General features: G+C 47.0%; 1 protein-coding gene across 7 annotated transcripts in view; it reads left to right on the top strand.

Moving 5' to 3' along the window:
* LOC115157370 (rap guanine nucleotide exchange factor 4-like) overlaps positions 1-11,284 on the top strand; it is a 41,741-nt gene that overhangs the window by 10,283 nt on the left and 20,174 nt on the right. For 5 of the 7 annotated variants that reach the window (XM_029705562.1, XM_029705561.1, XM_029705560.1 and 2 more), the window contains 6 exons: positions 8,478-8,550; positions 8,651-8,715; positions 9,563-9,669; positions 9,834-9,955; positions 10,298-10,481; positions 10,590-10,674. In XM_029705562.1, coding sequence (XP_029561422.1) covers positions 8,478-8,550; positions 8,651-8,715; positions 9,563-9,669; positions 9,834-9,955; positions 10,298-10,481; positions 10,590-10,674 — 636 coding nt within the window. Of the gene's footprint in view, positions 1-7,457; positions 7,511-8,296; positions 8,386-8,477; positions 8,551-8,650; positions 8,716-9,562; positions 9,670-9,833; positions 9,956-10,297; positions 10,482-10,589; positions 10,675-11,284 lie in introns of those variants that run through there. The other 2 variants (XM_029705566.1, XM_029705565.1) reach the window with 2 other exon arrangements.

Here is an 11,284-nt window from a genome sequence, read left to right as displayed (position 1 = left end):
TGTGGGAGATATTAGCCTGGGTGCCAGTCGCTTGCTGCTGCTATTGTCTTGAAGTGTCATATCATGCTGGTTAAAGGAGAGGAACCATAAAGTGTTTGAAAGACAAAGATCTGTCGTACGACCTCCCCAGGGCCAGGTCAGTCTGACGGGGAGTCACAGCATTTGACAGGCGATACAATAATGTTACTACAGGGGTCCCAGCCAGGTCACCCGTGATACAATAATGTTACTACAGGGGTCCCAGCCAGGTCACCTGTTATACAATAATGTTACTACAGGGGTCCCAGCCAGGTCACCCGTGATACAATAATGTTACTACAGGGGTCCCAGCCAGGTCACCCGTGATACAATAATGTTACTACAGGGGTCCCAGCCAGGTCACCCGTGATACAATAATGTTACTACAGGGGTCCCAGCCAGGTCACCCGTGATACAATAGTGTTGCTACAGGGGTCCCAGTCAGGTCACCCGTGATACAATAATGTTACTACAGGGGTCCCAGCCAGGTCACCCGTGATACAATAATGTTACTACAGGGGTCCCAGCCAGGTCACCCGTGATACAATAATGTTACTACAGGGGTCCCAGCCAGGTCACCCGTGATACAATAATGTTACTACAGGGGTCCCAGCCAGGTCACCCGTGATACAATAGTGTTGCTACAGGGGTCCCAGTCAGGTCACCCGTGATACAATAATGTTACTACAGGGGTCCCAGCCAGGTCACCCGTGATACAATAATGTTACTACAGGGGTCCCAGCCAGGTCACCCGTGATACAATAATGTTACTACAGGGGTCCCAGCCAGGTCACCCGTGTGATACAATAATGTTACTACAGGGGTCCCAGCCAGGTCACCCGTGATACAATAAGGTTACTACAGGGGTCCCAGCCAGGTCACCTGTTATACAATAATGTTACTACAGGGGTCCCAGCCAGATCACCCGTTATACAAGTCAATATTCGACGTCCATCCGTGTCTGAGGACGTCGGGAGATGACTTGGAAACCGGCCATTAGGGGCAATAGTGAGCACTGTTACCTTCGGGTAGGTTTCAGTTTTGCTAGCGTGTTGTTGACAGGGAAGGTGGATGGGTGTAAGCATCTGCCTCTGATTGCAAATGTTGCAACTTCAATTTCAGCGATAAAACAAAAATCCCAAAACACTTTCTAAGCCTATCCCAAACCTTAACCCTTAAGAGCTAATGCCTAACATTAAAATGTGGAATTAATGGCTAAACTTGACCTTAAACACTTTGAAATGTAACATTTGAGAAACATGGATGAATATCTAATTCTGAGATGAGACTGTGAGAGCTAGTTGAGGGGCCCAGGGACATTGTCTGGACAGGGCCACCACTTTTAACAGACATAGTATTTATCTCAACCCCACACAGTCATCACAAAGTGTGTCATCTCCTGTCTTGTGGAATAAGAGAAGGAGGCAGAGAAAGGGTTATTCATTTTTAAACATTACTTTATGATCAATTTAAACATTCTTTGATTGATTTGTTACAGTACTTTTATAGCCAGCTATTCATCTGGTAGCACGTTTCTTAGATATTACATACTACAATGGTCCTTGCATAATAATTACAATCCCAAAGAAGCTAAAATGTTACTATTATCTGAAACTTACGCTGTATGTGTAACGAGTGTGCTGAGAGTCGGGAAGCAAGTTCAGGGAGTGAATGTTTTAATAAATGAAACAATAAACACGTAACACAAACGACGCACCGACATAAAAACAGAGTCAATAACACCTGAGGAAAGACCCAAGGGGAGTGACAGATTTAGGGAAGATAATCAAGGAGGTGATGGAGTCCAGGTGAGTGTCATGAGGCGCAGGTGCACGAGACGATGGTGACAGGTGTGCGGGATAATCAGATAACCTAGAGGTCAGAGAGGGAAGATAATCAGATAACCTAGAGGTCAGAGAGGGAAGATAATCAGATAACCTAGAGGTCAGAGAGGGAAGATAATCAGATAACCTAGAGGTCAGAGAGGGAAGATAATCAGATAACCTAGAGGTCAGAGAGGGAAGATAATCAGATAACCTAGAGGTCAGAGAGGGAGGATAATCAGATGTCAGAGAGGGAGGATAATCAGATGACCTAGAGGTCAGAGAGGGAGGATATTCAGATGACCTAGAGGTCAGAGAGGGAAGATAATCAGATAACCTAGAGGTCAGAGAGGGAAGATAATCAGATAACCTAGAGGTCAGAGAGGGAGGATAATCAGATAACCTAGAGGTCAGAGAGGAAGGATAATCAGATAACCTAGAGGTCAGAGTGGAAGGATAATCAGATGACCTAGAGGTCAGAGAGGGAGGATAATCAGATAACAGAGAGGGAGGATAATCAGATGACCTAGAGGTCAGAGAGGGAGGATAATCAGATGACCTAGAGGTCAGAGAGGGAGGATAATCAGATGACCTAGAGGTCAGAGAGGGAGGATAATCAGATGACCTAGAGGTCAGAGAGGAAGGATAATCAGATGACCTAGAGGTCAGAGAGGGAGGATAATCAGATGACCTAGAGGTCAGAGAGGGAGGATATTCAGATGACCTAGAGGCCGGATCCCCGACACGCGGCTCCAGCAGCAGGACGCGTCAAAGGAGACGGGAGCGGACCGGTCACCCCTGCAGATGCGCGAGAACCTGTCACACCAGCTGAGGCATGGGTGCCCGGCGATCCGGCCGAGGCACGGGAGCCCGGCGATCCGGCCGAGGCACGGGAGCCCGGCGATCCGGCCGAGGCACGGGAGCCCGGCGATCCGGCCGAGGCACGGGTGCCCGGCGATCCGGCCGAGGCACGGGAGCCCGGCGATCCGGCCGAGGCACGGGAGCCCGGCGATCCGGCCGAGGCACGGGAGCCCGGCGATCCGGCCGAGGCACGGGAGCCCGGCGATCCGGCCGAGGCACGGGAGCCCGGCGATCCGGCCGAGGCACGGGAGCCTGTAGCAGTTCCCGGACCCAACGTCATTACTCTGACACAAAAATAAAATAGTTAAACACTTCCCCCTAATGCTTCCCTTAGGTGAGGTGTTATTCTGTAACGAGTGCGGTGAGAGTCAGGAAGCAAGTTTTAATAAATAAATGAAACAATAAACACGCAACGCAAACAACGCACCGACATAAAAACAGAGTCAATGACAGTTGTGCGGGATAATCAGCAGCCTGATGACCTAGAGGCCGGAGAGGGAGGATAATCAGCAGCCTGATGACCTAGAACCTGGAGAGGGAGGATAATCAGCAGCCTGATGACCTAGAGTCCGGAGAGGGAGGATAATCAGCAGCCTGATGAGCTAGAGGCAGGAGAGGGAGGATAATCAGCAGCCTGATGACCTAGAGTCCGGAGAGGGAGGATATTCAGCAGCCTGATGAGCTAGAGGCAGGAGAGGGAGGATAATCAGCAGCTTGATGACCTAGAGGCCGGAGAGGGAGGATAATCAGCAGCCTGATGACCTAGAGGTCAGAGAGGGAGTATAATCAGCAGCCTGATGACCTAGAGGCCGGAGAGGGAGTATAATCAGCAGCCTGATGACCTAGAGGCAGGAGAGGGAGGATAATCAGCAGCCTGATGACCTAGAGGCAGGAGAGGGAGGATAATCAGCAGCCTGATGACCTAGAGGCAGGAGAGAGAGGATAATCAGCAGCCTGATGACCTAGAGGCAGGAGAGGGAGGATAATCATCAGCCTGATGACCTAGAGGCCGGAGATGGAGGATAATCAGCAGCCTGATGACCTAGAGGCCGGAGAGGGAGGATAATCAGCAGCCTGATGACCTAGAGGTCGGAGAGGGAGTATAATCAGCAGCCTGATGACCTAGAGGCCGGAGAGGGAGTATAATCAGCAGCCTGATGACCTAGAGGAGGGAGAGGGAGGATAATCAGCAGCCTGATGACCTAGAGGCAGGAGAGGGAGGATAATCAGCAGCCTGATGACCTAGAGGCCGGAGATGGAGGATAATCAGCAGCCTGATGACCTAGAGGCAGGAGAGGGAGGATAATCAGCAGCCTGATGACCTAGAGACCTAGAGAGGGAGTATAATCAGCAGCCTGATGACCTAGAGGTCAGAGAGGGAGTATAATCAGCAGCCTGATGACCTAGAGTCCGGAGAGGGAGGATAATCAGCAGCCTGATGACCTAGAGGCAGGAGAGGGAGGATAATCAGCAGCCTGATGACCTAGAGGTCAGAGAGGGAGGATAATCAGCAGCCTGATGACCTAGAGGCAGGAGAGGGAGGATAATCAGCAGCCTGATGACCTAGAGGCCGGAGAGGGAGTATAATCAGCAGCCTGATGACCTAGAGGCAGGAGAGGGAGGATAATCAGCAGCCTGATGACCTAGAGGCAGGAGAGGGAGGATAATCAGCAGCCTGATGACCTAGAGGCAGGAGAGGGAGGATAATCAGCAGCCTGATGACCTAGAGGCAGGAGAGGGAGGATAATCAGCAGCCTGATGACCTAGAGGCAGGAGAGGGAGTATAATCAGCAGCCTGATGACCTAGAGGCAGGAGAGGGAGGATAATCAGCAGCCTGATGACCTAGAGGCAGGAGAGGGAGGATAATCAGCAGCCTGATGACTTAGAGGCAGGAGAGGGAGGATAATCAGCAGCCTGATGACCTAGAGGCCGGAGAGGGAGGATAATCAGCAGCTTGATGACCTAGAGGCCGGAGAGGGAGTATAATCAGCAGCCTGATGACCTAGAGGTCAGAGAGGGAGGATAATCAGCAGCCTGATGACCTAGAGTCCGGAGAGGGAGGATAATCAGCAGCTTGATGACCTAGAGGCCGGAGAGGGAGGATAATCAGCAGCCTGATGACCTAGAGTTAGGAGAGGGAGGATAATCAGCAGCCTGATGACCTAGAGGTCAGAGAGGGAGTATAATCAGCAGCCTGATGACCTAGAGGTCAGAGAGGGAGTATACGTGGCAGTATGTCTGTCTGTCTCTGTTCAGTGTAAACAATATTGAGCTCTATTCATTATTGATGAAAATGTTGTCTGGTGCTTGTGCCTTGGAACTTTTTCTCTTTCTCACACACACTCACTTTCCATTTTTCTCTGCTCTCTATATACACTCCTCTCTCTGCGTTGTTCTATCTAGCTCCTCCTCTCTCTCAATTCAAGGGGCTTTATTGGCATGGGAAACGTGTTAACATTGCCAAAGCAAGTGAGGTAGATAATTTTTATTGTTTATTTCACTTTTGTATATTAACAGTAAACATTACACATACAGAAGTTTCAAAAGAATACACACATTACAAATGTCATATTATGTGTATATACAGTGTTGTAACGATGTACAAATGGTTAAAGTACACAAGGGAAGATAAATAAGCATAAATATGGGTTGTATTTACAATGGTGTTTGTTCTTCACTTGTTGCCCTTTTCTTGTGGCAACAGGTTACACATATTGCTGCTGTGATGGCACACTGTGGAATTTCACCCAGTATATATGGGAGTTTATCAAAATTGGGTTTGTTTTTTAATTCTTTGTGGATCTGTGTAATCTGAGGGAAATATGTGTCTCTAATATGGTCATACATTGGGCAGGAGGTTAGGATGTGCAGCTCAGTTTCCACCTCATTTTGTGGGCAATGTGCACATAGCCTGTATTCTCTTGAGAGCCATGTCTGCCTACGGCGGCCTTTCTCAATAGCAAGGCTATGCTCACTGAGTCTGTACATAGTCAAAGCTTTCCTTAAGTTTGGGTCAGTCACAGTGGTCAGGTATTCTGCCACCGTGTACTCTCTGTTTATGGCCAAATAGCATTCTAGTTTGCTCTGTTTTTTTGTTAATTCTTTCCAATGTGTCAAGTAATTATCTTTTTGTTTTCTCATGATTTGGTTGGGTCTAATTGTGCTGCTGTCCTGGAGTTCTGTGGGGTGTGATTGTGTTTGTGAATAGAGCCCCAGGACCAGCTTGCTTAGGGGACTCTTCTCCAGTTTCATCTCTGTAGGTGATGGCTTTGTTATGGAAGGTTTGGGAATCGCTTCCTTTTAGGTGGTTGTAGAATTTAACGGCTCTTTTCTGGATTTTGATAATTAGGGGGTATCGGCCTAATTCTGCTCTGCATGCATTATTTGGTGTTCTACGTTGTACACGGAGGATATCTTTGCAGAATTCTGCATGCAGAATCTCAGTTTGGTGTTTGTCCCATCTTGTGAATTCTTGGTTGGTGAGCAGACCCCAGACCTCACAACAATAAAGGGCAATGGGTTCTATGACTGATTCAAGTATTTTTAGCCAGATCCTAATTGGTATGTTGAATTTTATGTTCCTTTTGATGGCATAGAATGCCCTTCTTGCCTTGTCTCTCAGATCGTTCACAGCTTTGTGGAAGTTACTTGTGGTGCTGATGTTTAGGCCAATGTATGTATAGTTTTTTGTGTGATCTAGGGCAACAGTGTCTAGATGGAATTTGTATTTGTGGTCCTGGCGACTGGACCTTTTTTGGATCACCATTATTTTTGTCTTACTGAGATTTACTGTTAGGGCCCAGGTCTGTCAGAATCTGTGCAGAATATCTAGGTGCTGCTGTAGGCCCTCCTTGGTTGGTGACAGAAGCACCAGATCATCAGCAAACAGTTGACATTTGACTTCAGATTCTAGTAGGGTGAGGCCGGGTGCTTCAGACTTTTCTGGTGCCCTCACCAATTCATTGAAATATATGTTGAAGAGGCTGGGGCTTAAGCTGCATCCCTGTCTCACCCCCCGGCCCCTGTGGGAAGAAATGTGTGTTTTTTGCCAATTTTAACAGCACACTTGATGTTTGTGTACATGGATTTTATAATGTCGTATGTTTTACCCCCAACACCACTTTCCATCAATTTGTATAGCAGACCCTCATGCCAAATTGAGTCGAAGGCTTTTTTGAAATCAACAAAGCATGAGAAGACTTGGCCTTTGTTTTGGTTTGTTTGTCAATTAGGGTGTGCAGGGTGAATACATGGTCTGTTGTACGGTAATTTGGTAAAAAGCCAATTTGACATTTGCTTAGTACATTGTTTTCACTGAGGAAATGAACGAGTCTGCTGTTAATGATAATGCAGAGGATTTTCCCAAGGTTGCTGTTGACGCATATCCTACGGTAGTTATTGCGGTCAAATTTGTCTCCACTTTTGTGGATTGGGGTGATCAGTTCTTGGTTCCAAATATTGGGGAAGATGCCAGAGCTGAGGATGATGTTAAAGAGTTTTAGTGTAGCCAATTGGAAGTTGTTGTCTGTATATTTGATCATTTCATTGAGAATACCATCTCTCTCTCTCTCTCTCTCTCTCTGTCTCGTTGAAAAGCTCTGGTTGCCGTGGCAACCTCTGTGTGTAAGTACTGGAGGGCTGTTTCAAAAAGGACTGCGTGTGTGTGAGACAGAGAGAGAGAGAGAGAGAGGAGACCTCGGGTAATACTGAGGATGCTGCTGGCTTCCTGGTTGTGTGTTTGGATTACAGGAGCAGGTAGCACCTCTTAGGGGTCCTTCCCAGACGTAGAGTGTAGAGGAGACCCTGGGTGAGTTTAGTCAAGTGTGTGTGTGTGTGTGTGTGTGTGTGTGTGTGTGTGTGTGTGTGTGTGTGTGTGTGTGTGTGAGAAATAAATAAAGAGAGAGAGAGAGATGTTATGTGCCATGGTGGGTTTGGTTCTTCTTAAGTGACTTTTTTCTCATTCATGAATTGATAGAAAGTACAAACTCCCGGTAAACTCTGTGATTTCAGTACTACCAATGCTCTCTGTTGTCTGACATCGGATGTAATGACTTAGATTTGCTCAAAGAATCAGCCTATTGTTAGTGTGTGTGTGTGTGTGTGTGAGCGGCTTCCTGAATGTTAAAGGGCTTCTCTTCCGTTGTGTGTGTGTGTGTGTGTGTGTGTTTTGGCAGACTCCTAAAGGCATGGCTTGCCTGGTAATGACTTTAGACCACACATGCGTTAGAGTTTAGAGTAGAGTGACATAATCCTGGAGAACTCTGTTTGTAAATTCATCCCTGTGTGTTTACATTTACATTTACATTTAAGTCATTTAGCAGACGCTCTTAGCATTCAAGCATGGCTAAAGAAGTCAAGCAATCTGCAATATTTGTGAAATATAGATATGAACATAAAAGAGTGAGTGGCACTAACACACACGCCGCTGCACTCAGTTGTCCTTGCTATACTCATTGACCCTGTGTGTGTGTGTGTGTGTGTTATGTAATGTGGGATGTTGCATATGTAAATGATCCCTGGGTGACAAAGGGCTTTGTTTTGAAGGAAGGGTGTAGGCTGTGTGTGTGTGCAAGCGCGCGTTTGTGTGCATATGTGTGTGTGTGTGGAGGCAGCGGTAATGCAGCTCCTCAGGGTCGTATAGGGATGTCATTTCCAGAGCTGTTGGTGTGAGGTGATGAGTGGGTAAGGCACTAGAGCCTTGTTCAGACTGATGGTAATGGTGGTGTGTGTGTGTTTATTGATTATGATGACTAAGGCTGTGTGTTGTGTTGTAGAAGTACCGGCAGTATATGGCTGGACTTCTGGCCCCTCCCTATGGCGCCATGGAAACTGGATCCAACAATGACAGTGAGTACAACTACAATCCAGTTGAATGAATAATATTGAATTATTAACATTGCATATTACACATTACGATGGTATTAACTTTGTCTCCCTCCTCCCTAAGTGCTGACAGACAAAGACAGTCTAGGTTCAGATCCTCTCAACTTCATGAACAAGATCCTCAACAAGGTAAGATGGCCCCTTTCAATGGTATTCATTAAAGTTAATATCACTGATCACTCAACTAACCCCAAAGTACTGTCTTTTTAAATGAGGCTGTGTACAGTGAAAGACTGTGACCCGAGGTGTGTATTCTACAAGAGGATACTATTAAGAGGGAGGGGGGGTGTATTCACACTAGTGCTGAGCAACTAACCGAAATGTCAGTCATTTTTTGTTTTTTAAACAACGAATTGACTGACATTGGTTCAATAATTTGAATTCCTTTTCATTCCATTTTTTTCTGTGAGCTCAATGCACACATTGCAAAGTTTCTACTGAGATAAAAAATATCCAGCCTGAACTGTGCGATGTAGTGGTAGTTTCCTCTGTAGTTGTGCTAATGAGAGAATTCATGCACAAGCAAGAAAGGCCCCATCTGCCCAATTTTGAGGCCCTCTTTTGTAGTTCTAAGACAGCAGCAGTACCTCTGTGTGTGTGGGTGGGTGAGTGGGTGGGTGGGTGAGTGGGTGTGATTGTGTTTTTTCTCCTTTTTTCTCACCTTTCATTTTCACCTTTCATTCATGATCCCTGACAGCAGTTGTGTGGTTGCTATGACAACTGGGAGTGTTAGGACAGGTTAGGTGTTTGTGATTCACAGCTTAGCGAGTGTATAGTAAATATGAGGAGGCTGTAGGGTTTATGTTGGCGGAGACATGAAATGAAAAGTCCCCTGGCTCATTATTTTTGTAGATTTCTCAGCTCAAAGTTTAAATGATTAACACCTGGAGGCTGAGATTCTCACTGTGATTGTGACTATCTAGCTAAGCTAGAGATAAAATAAGTGTTGTATTGTGTTCCTGTGTTATGTCTGTAGGTTCCATCAGAGAAGCTGCAGCGAGGGGGGAAGGTGATGCGGAACGCCATCCTCTCCAGAGCTCCTCACATGATCAGAGACAGGAAGTACCACCTCAAGACATACAGGTGTGTGTGTTTGTACATTGTCACGTGTTTGTGTGTGTGTGTGTGTGTGTGTGTGTGTGTGTGTGTGTGTGTGTGTGTGTGTGTGTGTGTGCACATACATATGTATGTTTTGTTACTTTATGGTCCATGCAAACTGTTTCACTGTGTGTGTTTGTGTGATGCAGGCAGTGTTGTGTAGGTACAGAGCTGGTAGACTGGCTGGTGCAGCAGAGTACCTGTGTACATACTCGCTCTCACGCTGTGGGGATGTGGCAGGTTCTGCTGGAGGAGGGAGTCCTGAACCATGGTGAGACTACACTGCCCTCTATTGGACACAACGCTTCAAATGTTCTCAACCAATTTCATCACATGTAGGGAGAATTTCAATTGCATTTTCTTGATTCCTCTCTCCTCGCCTCCTTTTCAAAACCCATTGGATAAGAAGGTTAGAGGTCCGTTCCCGCTGACCTTTTCATCCAATGGGTTTTGAGAAGGAGGAGGAGAGAGGAAGTGAGGAATCAAGGAAATCTAATTGAAGTAATGACTGATCTGACACGACTGGCTAATAAAAATGCTGTGAAACCCTTGTGTCCAGCTATCTCACTATGTGAGTTCACTGATTGCTGATCCAGTGTGTGTGTCCCCCTAGTGGACCAGGAGCTGGGTTTCCAGGACAAGTACCTGTTCTATCGTTTCCTTGATGATGAGGAGGAGCACACCCCATTGCCAAGCGAGGAGGAAAAGAGGGAGAGTGAGGAAGAGCTGCCTGAGACAATCCTCTTCCTCGCCCAGATGGGACCTGATGCCCTGCTGCGCATGATCCTCCGCAAACCGTCAGTACATCCATGGACACACACATGCACACGTGCCTAGTTCATTGTTATATATTGTATAGCAGTTAGGAATCATCAACAGAACTCTCTCTCTGTCTCCATCTCTAGTCCTGGTCAGAGGACGGGTGAGGATCTGGAGATCATCTATGATGAGCTGCTTCACATCAAGGCCTTATCCCACCTCTCCAACACTGTGAGTCTTATCCCACCTCTCCAACACTGTGAGTCTTATCCCACCTCTCCAACACTGTGAGTCTTATCCCACCTCTCCAACACTGTGAGTCTTATCCCACCTCTCCAACACTGTGAGTCTTATCCCACCTCTCCAACACTGTGAGTCTTATCCCACCTCTCCAACACTGAGTCTTATCCCACCTCTCCAACACTGTGAGCCTTATCCCACCTCTCCAACACTGTGAGTCTTATCCCACCTCTCCAACACTGTGAGCCTTATCCCACCTCTCCAACACTGCGAGCCTTATCCCACCTCTCCAACACTGCGAGCCTTATCCCACCTCTCCAACACTGCGAGTCTTATCCCACCTCTCCAACACTGCGAGTCTTATCCCACCTCTCCAACACTGCGAGTCTTATCCCACCTCTCCAACACTGCGAGTCTTATCCCACCTCTCCAACACTGCGAGTCTTATCCCACCTCTCCAACACTGCGAGTCTTATCCCACCTCTCCAACACTGCGAGTCTTATCCCACCTCTCCAACACTGCGAGTCTTATCCCACCTCTCCAACACTGAATTTAGCACAGGGTTTCCCCAATTTTTCTGAGCAAAGAAAAACACACTCA

This window comes from Salmo trutta, chromosome 21 (assembly GCF_901001165.1).
Source record: "Salmo trutta chromosome 21, fSalTru1.1, whole genome shotgun sequence".
NCBI classification, from domain to species: Eukaryota; Metazoa; Chordata; class Actinopteri; order Salmoniformes; family Salmonidae; genus Salmo; species Salmo trutta.
The sequence above is the reverse complement of the archived record's forward strand: the minus strand, read 5'-3'. Positions and strand labels throughout refer to the sequence as shown.